Source organism: Coregonus clupeaformis, chromosome 33 (genome assembly GCF_020615455.1).
Source record: "Coregonus clupeaformis isolate EN_2021a chromosome 33, ASM2061545v1, whole genome shotgun sequence".
Taxonomy (NCBI): Eukaryota; Metazoa; Chordata; class Actinopteri; order Salmoniformes; family Salmonidae; genus Coregonus; species Coregonus clupeaformis.
This window is the reverse complement of record NC_059224.1, coordinates 5683910-5710602: the sequence shown is the minus strand read 5'-3', so window position 1 is coordinate 5710602 and position 26693 is coordinate 5683910. Positions and strand designations below refer to the sequence as shown.

General features: G+C 44.2%; 4 protein-coding genes across 6 annotated transcripts in view; 2 read left to right on the top strand and 2 right to left on the bottom strand.

The window, feature by feature from the left end:
* Nucleotides 1-3786: 3786 nt before the first annotated feature.
* LOC121549215 lies at nt 3787-6076 on the bottom strand. Its single transcript, XM_041861066.2, has 5 exons — nt 5678-6076; nt 5196-5402; nt 4762-5000; nt 4562-4662; nt 3787-4438 (listed from the first exon to the last, which is right to left on the bottom strand). The coding sequence occupies exons 1-5, from the start codon at nt 5826-5828 to the stop codon at nt 4198-4200; spliced, it is 939 nt and encodes a 312-aa protein (XP_041717000.2). The 5' UTR covers nt 5829-6076; the 3' UTR covers nt 3787-4197.
* A 2415-nt stretch (nt 6077-8491) lies between these two features.
* Nucleotides 8492-14976, top strand: LOC121548552 (cysteine-rich protein 2). The gene is made up of 8 exons (XM_041860021.1): nt 8492-8701; nt 10962-11056; nt 12044-12101; nt 12293-12421; nt 12572-12640; nt 13024-13118; nt 13894-13951; nt 14081-14976. The coding sequence occupies exons 1-8, from the start codon at nt 8659-8661 to the stop codon at nt 14155-14157; spliced, it is 624 nt and encodes a 207-aa protein (XP_041715955.1). The 5' UTR covers nt 8492-8658; the 3' UTR covers nt 14158-14976.
* Nucleotides 14977-15162: 186 nt separating this feature from the next.
* LOC121549214 (retinol dehydrogenase 14) lies at nt 15163-17777 on the top strand. The gene is made up of 3 exons (XM_041861065.2): nt 15163-15605; nt 16125-16351; nt 16622-17777. Exons 1-3 carry the CDS (start codon nt 15252-15254, stop codon nt 17022-17024), a joined length of 984 nt encoding a protein of 327 aa, XP_041716999.2. The 5' UTR covers nt 15163-15251; the 3' UTR covers nt 17025-17777.
* A 360-nt stretch (nt 17778-18137) lies between these two features.
* Nucleotides 18138-26693, bottom strand: part of LOC121548551 (brain-enriched guanylate kinase-associated protein) — a 36523-nt gene continuing 27967 nt past the window's right edge. For all 3 annotated transcript variants that reach the window (XM_045210133.1, XM_045210131.1, XM_045210132.1), the window contains 3 exons: nt 25911-26018; nt 25533-25613; nt 18138-21170 (listed from right to left, as the gene is read on the bottom strand). In XM_045210133.1, coding sequence (XP_045066068.1) covers nt 19659-21170; nt 25533-25613; nt 25911-26018 — 1701 coding nt within the window. In that variant the 3' untranslated portion in view covers nt 18138-19658. The remainder of the gene's footprint in view (nt 21171-25532; nt 25614-25910; nt 26019-26693) is intronic.

Here is a 26693-nt window from a genome sequence, read left to right as displayed (position 1 = left end):
GAGAGGGCGTCCGCATTGCCGTGGTGCTTGCCAGACTGCTCTCTCTTCAACTCCTCCAACTCTAGGACCAGGGACTCAGCCTCCTGTTGTCTCTCCTTGAGTTTCTTACTGAACGCATCAGCCTTGGTTTTAGCAGAGTTTAGCTTCTGTTGAGCAGCTTTCAGTTCCTTCTCTCTCTCTGCCTCCGCATTCTTCATCTTGTTCTCCAACACCTTGTACTTCTCCTCTGCCTTCTTCTGGACCTCCTTACTACTGCGCAGGGTCTCCTCACACTCCTCGATGGTCCTGCGCACCCCTCTCCAGCTCCTCCTGTTGCTTAGGGAAGGAGCTCTGTTGGAGTTTAGCCTGGAGGATATCTAACTCTTCTGTCTTCATGTCTAACTGTTGCTTTAACAACGATACCTCTCAGCGGTCCCCTTCAGACCAGACAGTTCTTTGTCCAGATTCTGTAGCTCCGTCTCTGTGTCGGTCTGGGCACCTGCCATCCCTATCAGAGCCGGGCGGGAGTGAGTAACTCGGAGGATTGCACCGGAACCTTCCCAGGATGAGTCTTGCCTCTCCGTTTCCGAGGTACTCGGGTTATCCTCTCCTGAGACTCTCTCCAGAGTGGGTAAAGGCTGGGCAGTCTCGTCCAATTAGGACAGGGACGGGGGGAATCAACCACCCCGCCGTCGTGTGTGTGGTTCCCCGTGTGCTGGTCATTGTAAGTTCAGTAATGGGGTATTCTCTGGTGTCCCCATGGACACAGGAAACTGGGAGGACTTTCCCGGGGTCAGACCCGTTGGGCCCACCAAATTCTTACCGCACCAGGGTGGCCCGGCTACCAGAATCCAGTAAGGCCTCCACACTCATGGTGATTCACAGTTACCGGGCAGGTGGGGGGGGGTCGATCTGGGCCGCCATCTACGACTCCCAAGAGCGAGGCAAAACGGTGTGTGGGTGCTGAGCTGGAGGACCTCCGCAGTGGGCATAGGTTCCTCGGCTGGTTTCCCACACTGCCAGGAGATATGTCCCATCTCCCCACACCGGTAACACTGTCGAGTTTCCCCCTCCTGGTGTACTCTTCTTGGACCCGCCTGGTTTCTGGCTCCCCCTGGAGCCGGGATAAATCCTGGCGTGGCTGGGTTCGAGACCTTGGGGGTCCTTTGGACGGGTTCTTCCCATTTGTGGTGGGGCCGCACTCCTGGGGGTCTTTCGAGAAGCATTCAGCATCTCCGCTGTGGCCTGGTACTTTTCCACAGCTTCCACGGTCAGATCAGCCGTGGGTCAAGGCCTGTTGACTGATGAACCGTTTTTGCCTCATAAGGCAGGGGCGCGTAGGTAACGATCCACCACAACGGCCTCCACCGCTGCTGTATTCCTCTCCGGATCAGCCATTTCCTTGCGATCCGGACAAGTTCATGCATCTCGCCCGGGGAGGTTGGTCTGGTTGGAAGGTCCAACTGTGAAAGCGCTGGGCCATACCAAACTTTGTGAGTCCATATCTGCTGAGATCTCAGACTTCAGGGCATCATATCAGTAACCTGGTCAGGGCCCAGGTCCCGGACAGCATTCAGCGATTCCCCGGTTAGAAAAGGGGCTAACAGACCAACCCACTGTTGCTTGGGCCAGGCTTCCTAGTGGCCGTGGCCTCAAATGCATGCAGGTATGCCTCAATGTCATCGGTAGCTCCCATCTTAGATATAAAGTCACTTGCCTTTATTGGGCGGGTATTTTGGACCACCCTCTGTCTCTGCAACTGCAATTCCTCTGCCTTCAGAAGGTTGGCTTTCTTTTGCTCCTCCAAGAGAGCCACGTTTGCTTGCATCTGGGCTTGCTGGCCACAACAAGGGCTTTCAATATGTCCTCCATTTCAGTCGGGCGGAGCCTACGGCCAACTTGGAAAACTGGGTGATCAAACCTTCGGTATCCTCCTCTGACATGCACTATTAACGCCTAGCGTGCCCGTATTCTCCACCATCTGTGACGTCACGAGAGGCTACACAGCTTTCAGCGGGATTGCTCAAGTAGTGCAAGGAGACAAGGTTCAAACAAAACAAGGATTTTATTATAGGTCTTGGGAAATTAACGAAAATATAACCAAATTCTGTTCTCTTGTGGCTCTTTAAGGATTAACGTTCAGGGATGTCTCTTCCACATCCAAAATCATAATTCTCACTCCTCAGATAACTTTTCCCCAGCCTTACTGTAGTCCACGTTGCAGCTGTGGCCAACCCAGCAAAAAGTCCTTCCAAATGTCTCTCACGTATTTCCACAGGTGCATATATCCAAAGGTGAGTATTTCCCAAAGGTAAGTATCTCCAAATCCTTATATTCCCCATGGAAGTGGACGTGCAGCACTCTTGTCCTCCAGGAGAGCCCAGGTTGGAGACTGTGTCTCTTCCCTTCCCCAACCTTCAGCTCATCAGCTCCTCATTTGTTTCAGCTGCGTGGGAAGATTGGCCATAGAGGGGTGGAGTTCCCGACCATACCAGCAGATGGAGCCATAGCTGTCTGGGTTTGCAGCCACCTCAGGGGGATGTAACGTCCCTCCAGGACACAGCCTCTCGTGACATCACAGTTTCATTACAATTGTTATACAATAAAGTTATATTTTTTTCATGTGTTTGCAACAGGTGGAGATTTGTTGTCCACGGTGGGGTGGATGGATTCAGTCGTTTAGTGGTCTACCTGACTGTGGCCGGCAATAATAGAGCTCATACGGTCTTACAGAGCTTTATCGCCGCTGTTGAGCAGTATGGGCTGCCATCAAGGGTACGGTCTGACAAAGGGGGAGAATGCAGATGTAGCAGAATTCATGATCAGAAGCAGAGGTACCCGACAGGAATTCACACATCACAGGCAGAAGTGTCCACAATCAGCGGTAAAGAAATATGTTTGGCAACTAGGCTCACACAACTAACATACTAGTTGAATGTACTTTAGCATATGTCATAAATTAACAATTTCTCAATTTTATCCTAAACACAGAATAGAGAGGATGTGGAGAGATGTTTATGAACATGCCCTGGACCTCTTCTATCAGATCTTTACTTCATTGGAAGATCAGGAGACACTGAATCCAGACAATGAAGTCCATCTTTTCGCTCTGCACCGGATTTTCCTTCCACTGGTTCAGCAAAGCCTCGACTCTTTTCGAGATGCTTGGAACTTCCACGGTCTTAGAACTGAAAGGAATCAGTCACCACAGCAACTCTGGAGAAGTTACAGAGAGCAAGGCCCTGAGGAGGATCCTACTGAGGTTAACAATGAACTTTAAACACTTTCTTAAAATTGTTTCCCCAAAGGAATTATGGGAGAAAAAAATGGTGCTAAATGTGATACTTTAAATGAAACATTTACTATAGATTATTGTCTCTTTAAAATCTCCCGAGCTTTTAAAGATCAACCTGTGAGCTGTAGTTTCTACAGTGCATACTATGCAAAGCTGTATTATTTTAAAAAACTGAATAAGTAACATTTCATTTCTCACTGCCTTGGTGACCAAAAATAACAATCTTGTGTAAGGACATGTCAAACTAGTTTTAAGTACAAGACTGATTATGCTTGTCATCCATTCAGGTTCCTGAAGAATATGGGATCGATTGGAACGGACCTCACTGCCTTCATCGAGGCACTGTGTCAGTCCCCGAGGTTCAGCTGGCCCGTGAGCTCTCAGATGAAGAGGTTGCAATTTTGCCAGCTCCAGGAGTTTCTGTTACTGATGCACTTAGACTATATGTAGAGACTGTGGAAGTGTTATCAAGAATCTTAGACTGATGTCCAACCCATGTTTTTATTTGTTGTGTTAGAACAAGCAAGGAAAAACTGAAAGTTTACTTTCCTTTTAAAAGAAAGGAAAAAAAGCTGTTTCTTTGAAGCTTCCTGTCTCATTATGGTCCACAGAATGGGCCAAAGCTTCCATTCTAAACAAACAACAACAATAAAGTTATCTATTACAGAGAGACATATTGTGAGTTGGCATGTTACCTGCATATACAGATATCCTCTCACTCTACAGAACAGGAGGAAAATTCTGTTCATTTCACTGACAAAACGTGAGACCCAACATCTTCAGAACCTGTCACAACGCTGAGTTGACATAAAAACAGCACTACTAAACAACTACAACTAAATATTAGAAAAATAGAAAAACCCAGTTGCATGTTATTAATTGTCTGTAACTGTATTATCTTATCTAATTATATCCTACAGGTGTTATCTTTCTATTAACTTTTCAGTTACACACAATCTTATAGCAACACTATTGTGATGACACAAACCACTGTCTGTTTCTTTGCGATCCAACTCCTCGTTGACAATCACTGCCGGTACTACTGCACTCTCAGCTGATGTTTCAGGCCTCACTGGAACACTGTCACTGACTAGGGCTGTCTCACTATCATTTTCTTCACTTTGGCCTCCCTCTTGTTCTCTTTCTGATTCCTGCATGGGTGTCCTTGAAGTTAACACAATTGAAATGATGGTCATACTCGCTTATTTGTGTGCACAACAATAAGAGAGACATATTCCCAAAGAAAATAAATTATGCTACCCTTGCATTGCTTTAAGAAGTACATACCCATTGCAGCTCAATCTGTGCAGCTTCATCTCTGAAAAGGGAACTTCCTTCTGACAAGTGATGGAGGGGATGACTGGACCAGAGGCAGGACATGAGCTCTCCTAACAACAACAACAAATGGCTTTTAATTAATGATTAAAAGTCACCAGTAATCTTTGTTTTGATTATGTATTAAACTAAGTCTCTGTAAATGTATGTACACAATCTAAGGGTAGATCCTGTTGAAGTGGACGTATGTAGATTGTAGCCTGTCCAATCATCGTCGATGGATCTTTCAGATAGGCAAGGGTGTATCCAGTGCTGGGACACTGAAGCAACGCAAGATTTCGACTGCGAGTAGATCCTACAAGTTTTAGAAATTCAAAGCCTCCCCCTTGTTGGAGCTTCGGAAACACTTCCATCAGTTTATTTGTTATAACCATGGGATCGTGGTCATTCCCTGGAGAAAAAAACAAAACAAAATCATAACTCACCTCACCTTAAATTAAGCAAATAAGCCTGTGATAACTATTATTGACACTATGAACACCAATTAAGTTTGAGTCACTATAAAAAGAAATGCAAATAATTTCAACAAGCCACAGACAGTACAAACTTTTTTTTACTTTTGGTAAATGCCTAGTTTCGCACTGACCTGAAAATGTTACTTTTTGCTCTCCAAGTCCTGAAGTAAGAAGTTCAGCTTTAAACAGTACGCTTGGAATTTTATCCGCATTGTGGTCAGCCAAACAACAGACAGTGTGTGTGTAGCTTCTTCGGCTAACTTGGACTTGTGCTGGTCGTCTCGTCATATTCCTTCTGGCTCCAATGTTATATGGCGCAAAGAGCCTTGCTACCTCCGCTGCAACACAGAAAAACGTAACAGCTCAATGGTCACCAGTCAGCTAAAACAGCCTCTACTTCTATCTTGGGATGCTCAAGCCAGCTAACACCATTTAGCCGATTAGCGAACTAGCTAGGTTTATGCTTCCCCCCATTAACAATAAACGTGTCACGCACGAAGCATCATAATACCGCATGCAAATACATGTTCGAGTCGATCTAATTTAACCTACACGTGTGTCCCGAATCATTAAATAGTAGCACACCTGGCTAACATGAAATTACTTAGCTTACCTTGGACAGGTGTACGTGATTGAGCGGCCGGTATCTGCTGTGACTGAGCTGCCGGAGTCACCGGTGCCGCGGGAGCCGTTGGACTTCTGCTCAGAGCTTCCTCAATCAAATTCGCTGCTTCTCTCAGCAGCTCCGGGCAACTTTTAGACATTTTGTCCTGCACCTCACACAGCGTCTCAACATTGGGGCTAGCAGGACCGAGTCTTCTCTTGATTTTTAGCCGTTGCAATGAAAGTTCTGTTTAACCGTGTAACTAAACCAACGTAGAGGTGAATAGCGCCACCCAGTGTATTGGAATGTGTTCAGTAGCTCTGCATCAATCCATTATCCGGAATTGATTTGTCTTGGCTTGATGCAGAGGGTAACCAATCAGGCGTTAGGTTCCGCCTACCAACTTTTGATGGGTCAGTTTGACAGTTTTAAGTAATTCAGGAAGCACTCCAACGCAGGACCATGAAATGTAAATGTAAATAGTGAAATTATTATATATGTATTTTACATAAAATGAATCGGTATTTGAATTAATTAATGACACATTTAATAACACATTTATGTATTTAATTCTAATTTTAATTAATTAATGACACATTTAAGTAATTATTTAATGGTGTATTTATTTATTTAATTGTGGCACTTTTAGTCCTCCATAGTGATAACCACACCTGAGATATTTGAGAAAGGAGGAGTTAGCGATACCATTTGGCAATTAATGAAGGAACGTATAACGCCCCACCCAGCAGACTGTCGACCAATCGTATTCACGTTGTCAAGCCGCGTCACGCGGTTGCTAAGCTAATCGTCACGCAATCCCTTCTGAAAATCAGGGTATGAGTCGAAAACCTGCCTATTTTCCTGTCACGATTCCAAAGCAATATGATATTACAGAGAACAAGTTCATTATCTCACATCTCGGAAAATATTTGTAATGTTGTACTTTTTGTTCACGAAATTAATGCTAATGTTGGGTTTTTGAGCCAGCGCCCAATTTACTCTCATTCACTCCTTGGAGGAGATCTCCTTGTCCCAGAATCGCCCAGAATGCACTGCACTGCCCAATGACGACACTTGGGCAACGTACACAATGGGCTTTAATTCGATCTCAATGTAGTTTCCCATCTCCTCAAAAGTATCTCTAACCACACTGCACTGGTTCCATACTATGATGCCCTCTTTTTAGGGCTGTTCAGGTGCTGATGCATTTCTAATAAAGACAAAATAGAAAACAAATGACGTTCTTTCAAATGAAACACAGCAGACGTGCTATTGTGATGTGGTGAGACTGTCAAATAGACAGCAGCAGCAACCCATCACATATTAATTATACCCTGCTTATCATCTCTCTGTCTCCCTCTCCCTCTCTCTCTCTGTCTAGACCCCATCACTCCATCCATGGGCACCTGACTGTCTGAAAGTGAGGGTGCAAAAGATGAGGTGACCTCCCTCTGGAAATTATTGTATTTTTAAAACAATTTTCCTGCAAGTCTACACTGTTTCTTTACAGGGGGTTCCATATTTACTTGGGAGTCTCCGTCTCCCCCAGCCTGTCTGTATCAGTCCTGTCTATTGTTTGGACTGTAACTAGTGCAGGATGGAGGCCCATGAAAGGCCATCATGGCAGGGTTCTCCCGTATCACCAGAGAGATAAGAACCTCCTCTGCACTCAGAGGTTGACATGTCATGTCCCCAGTTAAAATAGAGGATGAGAGGGTCTGGTTGATAAGCTCAGTTGTAGGACTACGGGTGCTGTTTGCTCTGCCAAGTTCTCACCAAGGGGAAAGGGGCAACACTGGACTAGTAGTATTTGTAAGACTAACACATGTAACACCACATAGGGACACTGTTATTGTGAAGGTGTGGTGTAATATAGAGTGCATGGCAGACTAATTAGTAGAGACAGGACCATGAGGGAGATCAGTCTCTACTCTACAGAGACTGGGGAATGGAGCTCGGGTGAGGTCTGATCGTTTGCTATGGAGACCAACATTTCCCAAACAGACCAGTTACACCCATTCTTGGTTTCTGAGCCAAAACTTTGGTTCTGGACAGACCATTCTGGAAGTGTTTATTTTAAGATTAGTGCATTCCCAGGCTCCAGAGGGAAAGCAAGCGAGCTTCTGTGGAAAATAGCAACACCGTTTCCATTTACGTTGATGCTGTTTATGTGTGTTTATCTTATTATAAAAATAGAGCATGCATTAGTGGGATTTTAATGGACGGCTATTTCTCTTGGAATCAAATCAAGAGTCAAAATGTAAATCGTTGAGAATAATGAAGTGGACTAAAGTCCTCTTATGAGGCTTGTCTCATTGGTCATGCCTAATAGCCTTAGCTGAACCTCTGAATTTTTCGAAAATGTATTAATCTTTCCCCTCAACTCAATATCCTAGAGACTTGTAAGAGCATCACTTAACATTCTGTCTGAGTAGCACAGAGGTAGGAGAGCGTATCCTAACAACCACACAAAGTGGAAACAAACATGATGTCTGTTGAAAGATGAAGTGCGAGAGTAGTTGAACAGTCCCGTTAGCATCCAAAGTGATTAGTCAAGTTCAAATATAGGGACACCTGATATACAAGTGATTACATTGTCTCTCATTGAACGTATTCACTGTAAGCCTAAGCCTGCTGTCACATTTAATTAGCTCGCAAATATAAATAAGCACAGATATACTACTGCTACTAGGTATTATTTGGTTCAAATTTACATTTATGTTAAATTAAATGGACTAGGTTCAAGTCTGCGGTGCAGTGGCCAAGGGAGCAATATATGGTATTGGGACGGGGCCAGAATCAGCAGCGTAACGTCAGCGTAAAGGAGGGGCTGTGTAAATTTCGCAGAATAATGTAAGGAGGATGCTGTCTGCTGTTTCCACTTGCCCATCAATGAAATCTAGCTTGGAAATAGCCGATTGAAATTGCTGAATTTAAAAGAAAAAGGATATCATATTCCCTAGGAGGCATTAGTCCAGAATATAATTAACATGGCATCGAAATGTCCTAAATGCGACAAGACGGTTTATTTTGGTAAGTGCATTTTTCATATGATCATGCATGTCCTTCCATGCGACCCAGGGGATATAAAGTAAAAACATCTGTCCCAGATTAGCTTGTTTACAGTAGGCCTATTCAGGGAATGTGTTCGTAGTTTTAAACGATTTGAGATAGCCTTTAGCCTAGCTGCGTGGCAAAATAAAGAGATTGAGCTAAGCCAATTAATACGGTAAAGGCTCTTAATGTTGCTGCGCAGATAGATAGGCCCTTGCATATACATTATTAATTCGTAGCATATGTGTGATGGATAGACTTTGCCCTGTTCTATCTCTGGATAACAATAGGATTCCCATTTCAGCACTAACTGTCATTGACAGCTCCCAGCCTCCGAAATAATTAAATGGAGTGGAGCAGCGCGTGAGCCTTCCGGCCAAACCGCACCCTTAAAATGACAGAGCGTGCGTGTAAAGTCTAAGACACTTTAAAAGAAAAGCAGATTCAACATGTTGTCTCATATGGCCAATCCAGACCCGTTGGTTTAGCTATGTTGAAACTGTTAATGATTCAATCTAGTATCTTACATTTCTATCCCACTCCCCTGTAAAAGGAAGCCCCTATACACCATGGTAAAAAAAATACATAATAATAATAGTTTTGATAGTTCTTCTTAGACTATAATAGACTATTTTTTGTTAATTGATGAATTGAAAACAGAAAGCAGATGGTACTTGCTTCTGATGTTCTTTCTTTTTTGTGAATGATAGGCAGTGTGTCAGAATGCAACCTCTGGAAACCTTGCAACACTTTTCACTCATCTTGAAGCATCTGTTTATTTTGCCTAATTAGTCCCCAAATGGGCAATGGTTTGGGTTTTCCATCTGGTAATTAATGATTGAATAAATACCTGGTAGAATATTACTTGAAATCTGCTCGCTGTCTGACACATTGAAAACTAGCATCTTAGTACTTTCACTTATGGAAAGGTCCCTTAGAATTTTCCCCTCTGAACCATACTTTTGTAGCCTGTCACTCTCTTTGTGTTTGTTCCCATTATTTACACACTGCCCCTTTAGGCTCCTAGTTCCTTTAGTCCCTGTCTGCTTGACAGTGTTTACTTCTCTCAGTCTTCTCCCACTCTCATTATGAAGTACTGCATATTCTGTCTGAGTCCCTCTGCCTCAGGAGTTTAGATGATGTATGTTATGTAACTCCCAGTCTTTGATTCAGGCCCCATGAGTTCACCTCTCTCATTTTAACATTGTAATCTGGGTCGTTGCGTAATCGTCATCACCCATATCTCTGAAAGTGTACTGACTTCGTGGGTAATTTAGTGTTGCCCGTTGCTGTCCTTGAAAGCTACTGATAATAATAATCCTCACTCCTCTCTGACTGTCAGAGTTATAGGCTGTCCCAAAAAGCACCCTATTCCCTATGTAGTGCAATACTTTTGACCAGAGCCCTACCTGTGCCATGGTCAAAAGTAGTGCACTACATAGGGATATATAGGGTGCCGTTTGGGATGCAGCCATAGAGTCCTGCTCCCACACTGCCACTGGATGGATCTCATCAACAGATACAGGAAGAGACATAATCACATATTGTACCAGAGGGTAAACAAAATACCCCAAATGACCCTTAATTATTTTGAATGAACAAACCCCACAGCCTTCTTTCTCACTTTCTCACCCTGTCTTTATCTCTTTCTTGCTTACTCACTCTTACTATTACTCTCTCTCTCTCTCCCCTCTCTCTCTCTCTCTCTCTCTCTCTCTCTCTCTCTCTCTCTCTCTCTCTCTCTCTCTCTCTCTCTCTCTCTCTCTCTGTGTGTGTGTGTGTGTGTGTGTGTGTGTGTGTGTGTGTGTGTGTGTGTGTGTTTGTGCGTGCATGCTATGCTTGTGTAGCTGGGAAAAGTAGAGGGGGAGAACAAGAGAGAGACTGAGAGAGTGAGAGAGCGAGAGAGCGAGACAGAGAGAGAGCGAGAGAGACCGACAGATAAACAGAGACAGACAGACAGAGAGTGAGAGAGAGGGAGTAGAGAGGGAGTAGAGAGGGAGTGAGAGAAAAACCCCTGCAGGACAGCACAAAGTGCTCACTGCCTCCGACTTAACTGTGTCTTGCATTAGTGACATGTCCTTTTGGGTTCTATGAAGAACCCTTCCTACTGAACCAGCTCACTCTGTAGCTAATTATACTGAATTGACATGTCCATTTAAATGTGTCAATTCAACTACAAATGTCAGTTTCCTGTACAGTAATGTAACCAGTATCTACCCCGCCCCCCTCCTCCCCACAGCGGAGAAGGTGACATCTCTGGGGAAAGACTGGCACCAGTTCTGTCTGAAATGTGAGCGTTGTAACAAGACCCTGAACCCAGGGGGCCATGCTGAGGTAAGAGGAGTCAGTAGCCTACACTCTTAGAAAAATAGGTGCTATATAGAACCTTGAATAACCCTTTTTGGTTCCAGGTAGAACTGTTTTGGGTTCCATTTGGTTCCTGGAACCAAAAAGGGTTCTACGTGTAGCAAAAAAAAGTGTTATCCTATGGGACAGCTGAAGAACCCTTTTGGAACTCTTTTTTTCACACAGAAACAGTCAGAAACCACAGGGGGCGTTGTGTACAATAGAGAGCAGTAACTAAGAGGCCATTTTGGCTCTGTTCCCATAGATCTCTGGGAGGGTTAGGCCAGTTACGAACAGTACTGTACAGGGACCTAGGCCAGTTACCAACAGAGAGGATTAGCTTCTATTGAACTTCATACATGGTACAGTAGGCTACTAAAGTGTGGGGTGTTATCATGTGAAGTGTGCAGTGGATCCTCTGTAGCTCAGCTGGTAGAGCACGGCGCTTGTAACGCCAAGGTAGTGGGCTCGATCCCCGGGACCACCCATACACAAAAAAAATGTATGCACGCATGACTGTAAGTCGCTTTGGATAAAAGCGTCTGCTAAATGGCATATTATATTATTATTATTATATCTAAAATCCATTGGTTTCCACTCTTTTTTTGTTGCATGTTTCAAAGATCCCTCCAAAGCTACACCAGCCATTTAAACTCAAGTCAGTCATGTAGCATGCAATGCTAGAATGGACGTCAATATGGGCGGCAGGTAGTTTAGTGGTTAAGAGTGTTGTGCCAGTAACCGAAAGGTCGCTGGTTCTAATCCCTGAGCCGACTAGGTGAAAAATCTGTCGATGTGCCCTTGAGCAAGGCACTTAACCCTAATTGCTCCTGTTAGTCGCTCTGGATAAGAGCATCAGCTAAATGATTAATTATAATATGTTATAGTGGCATTTTTCCTATAGATCCACCCCAACACAGTCCAATGTGTTTGTTCCCAGATACTTCTGCACATTGTCTTTCCCTCTGTTCACAGCATGATGGAACTCCGTACTGCCACAAGCCGTGCTATGCTGCCCTCTTTGGACCAAAAGGTGAAATTCATCAACTTTATAGCCGGCTATTATTTAGTTATGTGTGCTTTATGTGCTTATAAAAAACGTTGTATTTATTCACAGTAAGCCTATAAGATAGGCCTAATGTATGCTTTTACAGAGAGACTTATAAAAGGAAACTATGGTCAATGTGTTTGTATGCGGACATAATTAAGTGTTTCTCTCCGTAGGTGTGAACATTGGAGGTGCTGGCTCTTATGTCTACGAGGCTCCTGTCAACGATACCCCTGCCAGTGTTTCCACGGAAACAGAGGCCAAACCTGAGGAGAAGAAAGCTCATGCCAGAGGCCCAGTGAAGGGTAAGCAACATGGAAGATAGTGAAGGACGAACTCAGAAAAGAGTAACAGCGCTACTGTAGTGTTATTATATCCCATATGAAGGTAATAGTCAGTGTATTTTCACCACTGGTTGTAACAAGCCTATTCTTCTCAATCTCTTTTTGACACAGCCGCAAGCTTCTCAACTTTCTCTGGAGAACCCAGTAAATGTCCAAGGTGCAGCAAGACGGTGTATTTCGGTAGGCATGTTATTGCCCATGCCATATTGGAGCTCTTATGTGCTTATGTGTGCGTTTCTGTGGATGTGAGTGGGTGTCCAGAGGAATATGGTGACTAGCTACAGGAGGTAGAGGAATGTTGTTTCCATGGTGATATGTCTGACATTGGTGTGTGTGTCTGTGTCTGTGTGTGTGTTTGTCTGCGTCTGTGTGTGTGTGTGCGCGTGCTTGCGTGTGTGTGTTTGTGTGTGTGTGTGTGTGTCTGTGTGTGTGTGTGTGTGTGCGTGCTTGCGTGTGTGTGTGTCTGTGTGTGTGTGTCTGTGTCTGTGTCTGTGTGTGCGCGTGCTTGCGTGTGTGTGTGTGTGTGTGTGTGTGTGTGTGTGTGTGTGTGTGTGTGTGTGCAGCTGAGAAGGTGACGTCCCTGGGGAAGGACTGGCATCGACCCTGTCTGCGCTGTGAGAGATGCAGCAAGACCTTGGCCCCAGGCAGTCATGCAGAGGTGAGAGACTGTAAGCGGGCGGGTACATTTTCACATTCCCGGAATTTGACTTAGGGAAGTGGTGCTGCTAGCAAAATACAAAATATACAGACAGAAAGTATTTACACATAATTTACATACGGTATACAGTACCAGTCAAAAGTTTGGACACACCTACTCATTCCAGGGTTTTTCTTTATTTTTTACTATTTTCTACATTGTAGAATAATAGTGAATACATCAAAACTATGAAATAACACATATGGAATCATGTAGTAACCAAAAAAGTGTTAAAGAATCCCAAGAGTGTGCAAAGCTGTCATCAAGGCAGTGGGTGGCTACTTTGAAGAATCTAAAATATATTTTGATTTCTTTAACACTTTTTGGGTTACTACATGATTCCATATGTGTTATTACATAGTTTTGATGTCTTCACTATTATTATACAATGTAGAAAATAGTAAAAATAATGAAAAACCTTTGAATGAGTAGGTGTATCCAGACTTTTGACTTGTACTATATATACAGTCCATATGCCCTATGCTACACAGTGTGTGTATATTGCAGTGGGAATGCAGTGTAGTGCAGTAGTTCTATTTCTATGGCCATAGATAGATATAGTATTTATATGGCCATAGATAGATATAGTATTTCTATGACCATAGATAGATATAGTATTTCTATATCCATAGATAGATACAGTATTTCTATGTCCATAGATAGATACAGAGGCCTGTAAAGCTGTGGCAGGAACTGTCTCAGTACAGTAAATTATATTCATTACATTCTGTTTCAGCATGATGGGCAGGCCTACTGCCACAAACCATGCTACGCCACCCTGTTTGGGCCCAAAGGTATGCTCACTCACTCAAAACGTTCTTCCTCTTAACCCCATGAAAGATAAAACACCTTATTTCTATGGTTTACGTGTATTGTGATATTTCATCACCATATTCTGATGTCTGTCTATTGTCCCATTCCAGGGGTGAACACTGGAGGTGTAGGGAGCTACATCTACGATGAACCCAGCGCTGAGGCAGAGACTGAGGCCCAGCCTTGAGCTTACCCATACCCACCTCCACCCCCACCCAGACCTCTTCCACATTGGCTCCCTCACCCCGGCCTTGTTACTAACCCCAGTCTTAGATAGACTCACCCTATCTGTATTTCCAACCTCTGCCTACACGTTCGACTATGTTCACCCATGCCCTAATCAACTAGTAGTGTCTCCTTTACGCTATTCAGCATCTACAGAAGAAGAAAAAAAAAAGTGTCAAATAATACATATTGCAGGCCTAACTCACAGGGATGGATATTTAGAATGTTCTGTTGTATTTCTATATTGTTTATACCTCTATTTTGTGTACTGAAATTCACATGTATAGCTAGCTTCTCCCTGTGAAATGCACAGCAGGTTCATGGGCGTCCCCTTCCTCGTTGTTCATGTCTCTCCAAGACGCCAAATGTACAGTACACTGTGTATTAAATGAAAGTCACCGTATGGTTTGACTCTACACAATACAGCACAGACCTATAGGGAAAGATGATGGGGTGGTAGGCCTACTGTTTGTCATTCTCTGGAAAATAATGTCATTTGTTTGTGCACCTGTAAAGACATGGCAGAACACAACTGCCATGTTGATTTCCAGCTACCCGCTACGGGCCTTTTCAGTGTTTTCTTGCCAAGTTCACCCTGCAGCATAGAGACAGAATAGATAGATAGAACATATGCCTGCTAGGAATGTGCATTATTATTAGTCTATTGTTGTTGGTGATTGATTATGTTTTGTACTTTGGGTCTTTGAGCACCAAATGTGTGTTACTGAGAAGAACAGTGGTCATCAGAGGTTTTCTACAATAAAATTGTGAGAACATGAAAGGTTGTTTTGTGTCTTATTTGGGGAAATATGTAAGGGTTCTACTTTACAGGATGTATTACATATGGGTAGATACAGTCTAAATTCAGTGTACAACAGACCCTTACATTACATCACCAATGTCTACCGGCAGGGTGCGACTACTCCTTATGTAGCGAGGTATCATGAGCACATGAGCATGTGAAAATTCTGCAAAGCCTTGTGGATGTTGTTGTTCTTTTCCTCGCTCACTGTGTTACATAAATATTTTAAGTGAAACATAAAAGTCATCGCTTTAATGTCAGCTGCGATTATTGTGGCTGCTGTTGTCGGCGGTGGAATACTGCTAATTGTTCGCCGAATGTTCCCCCGTAAGAAAGCAGTCGAGTTGCTACGGTACCCGGCCGATATGATGCGGGGAAAGACGGTAATTGTGACCGGGGCTAACAGCGGCATAGGGAAGGCCGTGGCCGGGGAGCTGCTCAAACTCCAGGCCCGGGTGATCATGGCCTGTCGGGACCAGCAGATGGCGGAGGAAGCAGCGCAGGAGATCAAGAAGCAAGCAGGGCCAGAGCACGGAGAGGTGGTGATCAAACACCTGGACCTCGCCTCGCTTCAGTCTGTGAGGAGCTTTTGCGAGGAGATCCTGAAGGTAAATGTGCATTTTGCTGAACTTTATTGGGGTCAGTCTAGGCTAAATAACTATTGTATATTAGGCAAAATTGTGTAAATGTCGGATCCGCGAAGATAAAAGACTGATGCAGTGGAATATTCTGTTGTTTGAGCTATTGGAGGGTATCGTCTCGTTCATTCCATGACCATCATACAATGGCTGTGATGTTTTGTAATGAAGATTACCTTTCAAAAAGCCATAGTGAGCTGTCCAACGTGCTGAAACAGTCACATGTGCACAGTCAGTTTGCGTTTGTTTACAAAAGCTATCAACATCAATTCAGTTTTAAAGGGATTACATTTAGAGACAAGGTCTTTCTTATTAAAATTCCTTCACTTGAAATCACTTGCATTGATTGTAGTTTCTTACACATGATAAATTGAGATATAGAGACCAACATGACACAGTCATCCAGCCACCACTAAGCAAAACCCCTCCACTAATGGTACATTATGTGTGTCTCATACATGCTTGTCTTCCTCTGTCTGCCCCTGTTAGGAAGAACAACAAGTCAACGTGCTCATCAACAATGCAGGCATCTACCAGTGTCCCTACACAAAGACAAAGGAGGGTTTTGAGATGCAGCTGGGGGTCAACCACCTGGGTCACTTCCTCCTCACCCACCTCCTCCTGGACCTCCTCAAGCGCTCCTCCCCCAGCCGCATCGTGGTGGTTTCCTCTAAGCTCTACAAGTATGGCAGCATCAAGTTCGATGACCTCAACAGGTGCGGTTGGTTCATGTTATGTTGTGTATATTGTGTTTTTACCTGGATCCTATTCATTAGTGCAGACTGTAGCAAAATGGTTTGCACTAAAAAACAAAACAACTATTGTTTATTATTGGACAATAGTTCAAGTTAGTCCTTCCCTGTTTCGGTCAGTTTTCCTCCGTTTGGGCCTAATGAACACAACCCTTGTGTAATGTCTGTTGTGTTTCTATGGATGATTCTCCCCTTGAGGGATAATTATATTTTCTACTTCTATTGCCACTACAGTGAGATAAGCTACAACAAAGCCTTCTGCTACAGCCAGAGCAAGCTGGCTAATCTGCTCTTCACCCACGAGCTGGCCCGGCGCCTGGAGGAGGAGGGCGTCACCGGGGTAACGGTCAACGCCCTCACCCCAGGCATCGTGAGGACCAGGCTGGGCAGGCACATCCACATCCCCTTCCTGGCCAAACCTCTCTTCCACCTGGCCTCGCTGGCCTTCTTCAAGAGCCCACTGGAGGGCGCTCAGACGCCACTCTACCTGGCGTGTTCGCCCGACGTGGAGGGCGTGGTGGGGAAGTGCTTCGCTAACTGCGAGGAGGAGGAGCTGATGCCCAAGGCGACGGACGATCAGGCGGCCAAGAGACTGTGGGACCTGAGTGAGACCATGGTGGGGATTAAAACTCACTAAGAGACCTGGGATCCAGACTCTCGCATAGAGACCATATGAGAGACTTGCCCTGGGAATCAAGTGAATTGGGGGATGATTGATTGAGACTGTTTGGGGTTTCATTGGAACTGGGGTCAGTGGGTAAAGTTTCCACTGTTTTTAATGAACCTCTGTGTGTGTGTGCGTGTGCGTGTGCGTGGGTGTGTGTGCGTGTGCGTGGACGTGTAATTGTGTGAAGTGCAAATGAGGTGTGGATGGAGTGTGAGTGTGATTGGATGTGTGCATGCAGAGTGCTAATACTGTGAGCAATGTGCCTGTGAAACTGAGAAGTGCAGTCTTCCATGAATGTGTAACTAAGTATACCAGTTCCCATAGGAACCTACTATTCTATCTACTGTACTGTGTTCACCAGTGTTCACTGGATCACAAGTTCACACAGTCAAAGTGGAGGGGAGCTAATTCCCAGTAGCGATTATCAAAGGGGAGCTGGACTGTCATATTTGCTTTTACCGAGTGCTAAAATGATTGGTTATAGTGCTATAGAAATATCCCCGGAGTTGTTTGAAAAGCGAACAGGTATCTAGTTCAGCAGCTGTATATAATTGTGAAGGCAGCTAAGATCATGCATACTGCAGCATTCACTTGGCAGTGGGAAAAAGGAATAGGGGACTGGTTGTGTTGCGTTACCTAATCCAGTTTTCCTCTCATGAGGTGTTTGAAGTGTAAATTCGTTGCCTACTGCTGTGACAGGATGGACGGGAACAATAAAGTTGACAATGAGATTCAGATTCAGTCAGATTATGTTGATGCTGTGGTGGCTCCTTCCTCTGGATAGATGTTATCGCTCAAGTAATTCCCTTTTCGCTCTAGAGTGAGTGAGTGAGAGGTGGGGGAGTGTGTTTTGAATGTCAATGCGGAGGTATGGCTAATGCCTTGAATTAGATAGTCGAACAAAATAGTCGACAATCCAAAGATAATTTCTCTACACGTGTGAATGTGCGCACACACACAGTTTGATTTGAATGCGTTTAAAACCATTACAGTGTCATTGTATCTGGGATCTTTTTAGCTAAATTACATCTTCTTTTTTTTCACACACACCAACACTAAAATAGTTGAGGCAGCCTTGGAGCATTTAAATGCGTAGTTTGTGCTTTATTAGGTTAAACGAAACACAACAGAAATATAGAAACATGCATCATGGTGTGATAGTAACAGGCATGCGGTTGCTTGATGGGGGTATGGGAATGAGAATCTGATGTAGAAAGGGACAGGAAAACTTCTCCAAGGGTTATAGAGAAAAAAAATAACATTGACGGGTAGGACAAATGTTTACATCTCAAAAGAAGTCCATTGGTAACAAAATAATACCTACATCGAATGGTCTCTTTAAGTGCTCAGGATATTTTAAAATCCTGTCAAAGCAAAAACTGAACGAGTGGACTGAGCTGCACTCAAATGGGTTCAGCCTAGGGGCATCTGTATTTTTTGTAAAAACACCTAGTACTGCAACTTTAACCCATTCACCAGGCCCTTTACTGTATCGTACTGCAACTTTAACCCATTCACCAAGCCCTTTACTGTATAGTACTGCAACTTTAACCCATTCACCAGGCCCTTTACTGTATAGTACTGCAACTTTAACCCATTCACCAAGCCCTTTACTGTATAGTACTGCAACTTTAACCCATTCACCAAGCCCTTTACTGTATAGTACTGCAACTTTAACCCATTCACCAGGCCCTTTACTGTATAGTACTGCAACATTTACCCAGGATACCCCATTGGTCATACATATTTTATTCTGCATAAATGCAGCACACTTTTCAGCCTGTGATTGACAATACACAAATCTATACGTGTAGTTTAGATATTCCTCTGAATCTTCAACATTCTACGGACTATTCAATCCACATCACAGAAGTTCAGCTTTAAAGCGTGATTGAAATTTAAAGGCAACGTTCCCGCTTTAACGGAGGCTGCATTCGCGGTAAACGCTGCATATGTCGTTTCAATCGGAAATTAACTTTACATTTCTATCGCAGAATCTTTACAGATTGAATAGAACACCAATAATCTCTCTTTGATTGGCAGATGCTCTTAACCAGACATCTTTACAATGTGTTGCTGCCCACACCTGATTGAACTGTAGTAATTTCTATTACATTTCTGTAGTTGTAATTTAAAAAAGGAATATATACTTCAACAGTTACTTTCAATACTTCCTTTGTCTACAAGCTCACTGTGCTTTGTGTACAGCACATGGAACAACTGTGGTCTCTGGTACCTCCAAAGACTATTTTATGTACCAAATGTAGCAAAGGATTTTCCTATAGTCCCCACTAATTTGGCACAGTAATGAATTGTCAATTCACCTGACCCAGACAAACTTATGCATTCATTATAGTGATGCGAACCACTAGTTTGTCCGTTTTTCACAGCTGTGGCAACAATCTGATAAATTCATGCTTAATTACTGTCCTGTATCTTACAACTGTCCTTTCAAAATGGATGTCCTTCAACTGAATGACTGGCTAACCTCACACTAATCAATGTGTTTTGCTGGACCAAGACTTCTCACCTCACATCCCACCAGGGAAAGAGATGGAGAAAGAGAGAGAACAGTAAGTCAGAGGACGATAATCCCTTCTTCTCTCAGTTCAGAAGTGTTCCATACAGCTGGGCTTTGGTGAGACTGTCCTTTCTGGAAAGTCCCAATGTGCCAAAATTGTGGTAATGCGGTGGAGGGGAACAAGGTGGTGGCGGGGGCGGTGGTGGACTGCCCTGGGGGGGCGAAGGGGGCTGCATCTCGGACTGGTAGAGCTGCTGCAGCTCGGCAGCCATCTCCAGGGACCTCTGGTTTAGGGACTCATTGGAGCTGTTGGGGCTGATGTCCACGTACTCCTTGGCCTGCCCCGCTCCTCCACCTCCTCCCGCGGCCCCCTCCACGTCAAAGCTGCCCTCCCTGTCCTTGGGGCTCCCTGAGTGGTAGAGGCTGTGCTCCGTCTCCTGGCTGTCCTCCTTGGCCCGGTAGAGATGGGTCTGCTGGGCCTGCTGGGTGTGGGACTGATGGGACTGACGGAGGCCCCCCACAGGGCTGCACTCGGGGCTGGGCGTGGAGAAGCACACCGAGGGGTCCATGATGGGTCCTACCACTCCCTGGTAGTAGTCGGCCCCCTCCTGGAAGCTGCTGTAGAGGGGTCCAAGTCGGATCTTGGTGGGCTGAACTGAGAAGTGCTGCTCAGAGAAGCTGTAGGGCGAGGCCCGGCCGGGCGAGCAGTATGAGTGGGAGTTTATGTCCTCCGCGCTCAGCTGCCTCCAGCGGCCAATCAGCTCCTCCTCCTCTGGCGCCAGCGTGCTGCCGCGGCGGCTGTCTCCGTAGGCAACACTTGGCGAGGAGGAGGGCGGGAGGGGTTCGTAGGGCTCGCTGAAGCACGAGGACATGGTGCGACTGTAGACGGGCGAGCTGCCGTTCTGGTGGTGTGCTCCACCATGCTCGCCAGCCTGCTGGAAGACGGCATGGACCTTGGCGAAGCCGCCCCCGCTGGGACTGTCCCTCTCCCAGGAGGAGTTGCTCTTCCTCTCATAGTCTCCCCCATCCCTCCAGTCCATGTAGAGGGAGTGGTGGTGGGGAGTGGAGGCTGTGCTGCTGGGGGGGCCATTGCCTTTGTTGTCGTCTGAGCCCCCTCCGCTGAAGCTGGAGTAGGAGCTCCCTGAGGTAGGGCCCAGAGAGGTGGGGAACTTAGCAAAGCACTCCTGGGAGAAGCCAGACCTCAGCCCCAACAACGGACCCTCCTCTGGGTTACTGTCCATGGAGTTCTGGGGGCCGTAGAGCAGCTTCCTCTGGCTGTGGACGTCCATGCTTGGCCTGCGCTCGCGGTTCTGATCGACCGGGCAGTACAGGGCTGTGTCGCTGCTGTAGAGGTCTGACTTGTATGCCGCTCGGAGGCCCAGGCGCTCGTCTCTGTCCAGGGTGTCCAGGAGGAACCGTTGGTCCTGGGGCTGGGGGCTAGACGAGCTGGAGGCTTGGCTGCCGCTGCAGGCCTCGTCGGGCTTCTCTAGCACCTTGGCGATAACAGAGGCGGGGACGGAGTCGGCGTAGGCGGTGTGGCAAAGAGGTGAGCCATCCATGTGCATGGTCACGCGTTCCTGGAATTCAACAGGCAACTGAGAAAGAGAGAGAGATATATAGAACATTGTGATAAAGAGACAGATGGTGAGATTAGTGCAAAGTTCATGAAATATTTTTTTAAATGAAGAAATAGAAACTACAAACATTATTTTAACACATTCGTAACAACATATTGATAATGGCACCATATGGAGAACAGACGGGAATTAAACTTTAAACTATAACCTGAAGTTAAAAGGTGGAACTGTAGTTAAACATGGATGCTAAACAATACATACAGTACCAGTCAAATTTTATTTATTTATTGTAGAATAACAGTGAAGACATCAAAACTATGTAGTAACCAAAAAAGTGTTAAACTAATCAAAATATATTTTATATTTGAGATTCTTCAAATAGCCACCCTTTGCCTTGATGACAGCTTTGCACACTCTTAGCATTCTCTCAACCAGCTTCACCTGGAATGCTTTTCCAACAGTCTTGAAGGAGTTCCCACATATGCTGAGCACTTGTTGGCTGCTGGTTAAGTGTGCCTTGAATTCTAAATAAATCACAGACAGTGTCACCAGCAACCACAACACCTCCTCCTCCATGCTTTACAGTGGGAACTACACATGCAGAGATCATCCGTTCACCCACAACGCGTCTCACAAAGACATGGCGGTTGGAACCAAAAATCTCAAATTTGGACTCCAGACCAAAGGACAAATTTCCACCAGTCTAATGTCCATTGCTCGTGTTTCTTGGCCCAAGCAGGTCTCTTCTTCTTATTGGTGTCCTTTAGTAGTGGTTTCTTTGCAGCAATTCGACCATGAAGGCCTGATTCACACAGTCCCCTCTGAACAGTTGATGTTGAGATGTGTCTGTTACTTGAACTCTGTGAAGCATTTATTTGGGCTGCAATTTTTGAGGCTGGTAACTCTAATGAACTTATCCTCTGCAGCAGAGGTAACTCTGGGTCTTCCATTCCTGTGGCGGTCCTGATGAGAGCCAGTTTCATCATAGCCATTGATGGTTTTTGCGACTGCACACATTTTCAGTATTGACTAACCTTCATTTCTTAAAGTAATGATGGACTGTCGTTTCTCATTGCTTATTTGAGCTGTTCTTGCAATAATATGGACTTGGTCTTTTACCAAATTGGGCTATCTTATGTATAACCCCCTACCTTGTCACAACACAACTGATTGGCTCAAACGCATTAAGAAGGAAAGAAATTCTACAAATTAACTTTTAAGAAGGGACACCTGTTAATTGAAATGCCTTCCAGGTGACTACCTCATGAAGCTGGTTGAGAGAATGCCAAGAGTGTGCAAAGCTGTCATCAAGGCAAACAGTGGCTATTTGAAATATATTTTTATTTTTTTAACACTTTTTTGGTAATTACATGATTCCATATGTGTTATTTCATAGTTTTGATGTCTTCACTATTATTCTACAATGTAAAAATGTCTAAAAAAATTAAGAAAAACCCTTGAATGAGTAGGTGTGTCCAAACTTTTGACTGGTAGTGTACATCATGAGATCATTAGTTTGATATTTGTACCCAGGTTCTACTCTTCTGGGCAACTCTCGATGCAAACTGAAATGTACTCCCAAACCTGTTGCCGCCACCTCTCCATAGCAACAAGAATTAAGCCAATTGCAGAATGTTATCAACAGAAATCTAGTCAACTATCATTAATGAGAAGGTAGTTAATTATAGCTGCATTGGCTAAGGAAGTTGCATCACACTTTCACTTTTGATTGAAAGACCCAATTACCATGAGCCATTTAGTTGTCAACACATACAATTATTAGATCCCCTGATAAAGACGGTATAAAATACATAATACAAATACTGAGCTATATTTTATGCACAAAAAAAAGAGAATGTAAATTATTTTATACCAACACAATTGCTCAGAGAAAAATATTTTATAGTAATATAAAAAAAATCTAAAAAAGATAGGGGTCAGAGTTATTGGATCCTCTGTTTTCAATACTCCAACACCATGTTGCACCACACTCCATCAATAACCTTTTGATTACTGTCCAGCCCACAAATAAACAGGCTGGAGGACATAAGTAGGACTATAGCGGCTCATAATAATGGCTGGAACGGAGCAGATGGAATGGCGTCAAACACATGGAAACCATGTGTTTGATGTATTTGATACCATTCCACTGATTCCGCTCCAGCCATTACCACGAGCCAGTCCTCCCCAATTAAGGTGCCACCAACCTCCTGTGATATAGTACACACACACACACACACACACATATGAACACACACACACCGCAGGGGACCCAGCACTAGTTTATTACGTAACTGATAAATCGTGTTTGCATTGATATTTCCATTCAGGCCTCATGGTGCCAAATGTGGTAAGGCATTTTTTAACGGTATAGGCAACGTGCCAGCTTTGAAATCTACTCTTGCCATGCATGAGGACCAGGGCTGACACAGCGGAAAGCCTTGCCAATCCGCCCTGGCACTAACGCACTGATCAATACTCACTTGTTCCTCTGCTGCTGGGCAACAAAAGCAGCATGGGCACTGTTGGGCGCCCTCAAATCTCCATCTCCCTATTCATATAGTTAGCGGTTAGTGTCTTAGTGCTTCGCTATATTCCATCAATTACTCACCCACCTGTCACATAATGTAGCTATAGCGTTCCATTGTTAATCACTGTCAAACATTTTCTCTCATTAGCAATCCATCAGTGGAGTAATCACCTTATGATTCAGACTGTTTGGAACTGCATCAGCTCGGGTCGAGAGCCCAGGTTTTAGCCCGTAATCCTGGCTCCTGCATTGATCGATGTGAACGGATCAAGACTTGTGCTAATATTTGCAGCCCTGCACATCGTGCCCATACCTCAAGTCAGGAGGGATTCAGCTGATTAGATAAAGGAAGAGGGTTATTTATTTTATTTTAAGGCAAGTCAATTTCCCTCCCTGTGTAGCTTCGCTAACACAATCCAACGTCTGGGGTTGAGGAAGACATAAGGCCATCAATTTATCTTAGCATTATTGGACACTGTGTTAACAAACCTCCAAACGAGCTTCAATGCCATAAAACACTCCTTCCGTGGCCTCCACCTGCTCTTAAACGCCAGTAAAACTAAATGTATGCTCTTCAATCGAACTCTGCTCACACCCGCCCGCCCGACTAGAACCACTACTCTCGGTGGGTCTGACTTAGAATATGTGGACAACTACAAATACCTAGGTGTCTGGTTAGACCGTAAACTCTCCTTCCAGACTCACATTAAGCATCTCCAATCCAAAGTTAAATTTAGAATCGGCTTCCTATTTCGCAACAAAGCCTCCTTCACTCATGCTGCTAAACATGCCCTCGTAAAACTGACTATCCTACTGATCCTTGACTTTGGCGATGTCATTTACAAAATAGCCTCCAACACTCTACTCAGCAAATTGGATGTAGTCTATCACAGTGCCATCCGTTTTGTCACCAAAGCCCCATATACTACCCACCACTGTGACCTGTACGCTCTCTTTGGCTGGCCCTCACTACATATTCGTCGCCAAACCCACTGGCTCCAGGTCATCTATAATTCACTGCTAGGCAAATCCCCGCCTTATCTTCGCTCATTGGTCACCATAGCAACACCCACCCGTAGTATGCGCTCCAGCAGGTATATCTCACTGGTCATCCCCAAAGCCAACACCTCCTTTGGCCGCCATTCCTTCCAGTTCTCTGCTGCAAATGACTGGAACGAACTGCAAAAATCTCTGAAGCTGGAGACACTTATCTCCCTCACTAACTTTAAGCATCAGTTGTCAGAGCAGCTTACCGATCACTGCACCTGTACACAACCCATTTGTAATTAGCCCACCCAACTACCTCATCCCCATATTGTTATTGTTATTGACATTGTTATTTATTTTGCTCATTTGCACCCCAGTATCTCTATTTGCACATCATCTTCTGCACATCTATCACTCCAGTGTTAATACTAAATTGTAATTATTTTGCACTATGGCCTATTTATTGCCTTACCTCCATAACTTACTACATTTGCGCACACTGTATATAGATTTTCTATTGCGTTATTGACTGTACGTTTTGTTTTTGTTTATTCCATATGTAACTCTGTGTTGTTGTTGTTTTTATCGCACTTATTTGCTTTATCTTGGCCAGGTCGCAGTTGTAAATGAGAACTTGTTCTCAACTGGCTTACCTGGTTAAATAAAGGTGAAATAAAATTAAAATTAAAATAATCTTTAGCTTAGCCAGTGCAGTATGTTGAGGCTTATATGCAACAGAAGTACAAAAACTGCCTATCTGGCAATCTAGATGGGCACAATCAAATGCTCAAAATATTTGATAGAAAGCTAATTGTAAATTTGAACCCAGTTGGTCTGATTGGTAGTACTGTTGATGGACTCACCTCAGAAAGCTGGGTCCTATAATGGGACTTGTTGCACTGGAGCAGCTGGGTGGCTAGGTTACAGTCTTTCCTGTACAGGTCCTATAGGACAGAATGTGTAACACTGTGTCAGAAGAAAACATGCTTTAAAGAGTTAATCTAAAGAACACACAGCATTGAATTAGGAGAGGAGCCAGAACCCGGGACTTGAACTCAGGTCTGTCAGTCCAACACCTTTGCTATTACACAAAGAGTTTGAAACCTCTTGGCGAAGACGCTCTAGGTGTTGTATGCTAAGTTCGCTACAATACACTTTGAGGGTTGGGACTACACTTTTGATGACCTCTACATCTGACCTCATATAGAGTGTTGATAGTGAGAGCCCATATTAGCCCTTACATTGTCCTCTTGCAGTTTTTCAATGGTCAGCTTGGCCTCCATCAGGTGGTTGTTGAGCACGATGATCTCTCTGCTCAGGGCTCTCTTCTCGTCGTCATGGTGCTGAGACTGAGGAAAGAAAAGACTCATGTCAGACTCAAATCAGAATCACGTTGCAAACTTTTTTTTTTCATGTAATGTAGCCAATTCCCATTTGGTTGGGAGGGCTGTGGAGTCAGATGAGATCTGCTGTAAATTAGACAGACATACAGGGACCGAATTAGAACATAATTTGCAAATATATATATTTTTTATACATTATATTATCACTATTTTGAATTGCTTGTGTATGACCCATTTGTTTTCTATTACTATAGGGGAGGGGGCACAGCATGAGAACGGAGGAGAACCCAAGCTGAATGTCATATCATGAGTAATCTGCTTAATTGCTTACACATAACTTAAAATGTTCTAAAAGTACACTACTATTCAAAAGTTTGGGGTCACTTAGAAATGTCCTTGTTTTCGAAAGAAAATCATTTTTTTTGTCCATTAAAATAACATCAAATTGATCAGAAATACAGTGTAGACATTGTTAATGTTGTAAATGGCTATTGTAGCTGGAAACGGCTGATTTTTAATGGAATATCTACATAGGCGTACAGAGGCCCATTATCAGCATCCATCAGTCCTGTGTTCCAATGGCACATTGTGTTTGCTAATCCAAGTTTATCATTTTAAAAGGCTAATTGATCATTAGAAAACCCTTTTGCAATTATGTTAGCACAGCTAAAAACTGTTGTG

Bases quoted from the DNA above. Each gene is read 5' to 3' on its own strand.
- LOC121549215 (XM_041861066.2), bottom strand. From the start codon at position 5,828: ATGTCTAAAAGTTGCCCGGAGCTGCTGAGAGAAGCAGCGAATTTGATT. The intron at 5,403-5,677 runs GTAAGCTAAGTA...TCTGTGTTGCAG, and splicing joins ATCACGTACACCTGTCCAAG to CGGAGGTAGCAAGGCTCTTT. The intron at 4,663-4,761 runs GTACATACATTT...TGTTGTTGTTAG, and splicing joins AGGATCTACCCTTAGATTGT to GAGAGCTCATGTCCTGCCTC.
- LOC121548552 (XM_041860021.1), top strand. From the start codon at position 8,659: ATGGCATCGAAATGTCCTAAATGCGACAAGACGGTTTATTTTG. The intron at 12,422-12,571 runs GTAAGCAACATG...TTTTTGACACAG, and splicing joins TGCCAGAGGCCCAGTGAAGG to CCGCAAGCTTCTCAACTTTC. The intron at 13,952-14,080 runs GTATGCTCACTC...GTCCCATTCCAG, and splicing joins CACCCTGTTTGGGCCCAAAG to GGGTGAACACTGGAGGTGTA.
- LOC121549214 (XM_041861065.2), top strand. From the start codon at position 15,252: ATGTCAGCTGCGATTATTGTGGCTGCTGTTGTCGGCGGTGGAATACTG. The intron at 15,606-16,124 runs GTAAATGTGCAT...TGCCCCTGTTAG, and splicing joins TTTGCGAGGAGATCCTGAAG to GAAGAACAACAAGTCAACGT. The intron at 16,352-16,621 runs GTGCGGTTGGTT...TTGCCACTACAG, and splicing joins AAGTTCGATGACCTCAACAG to TGAGATAAGCTACAACAAAG.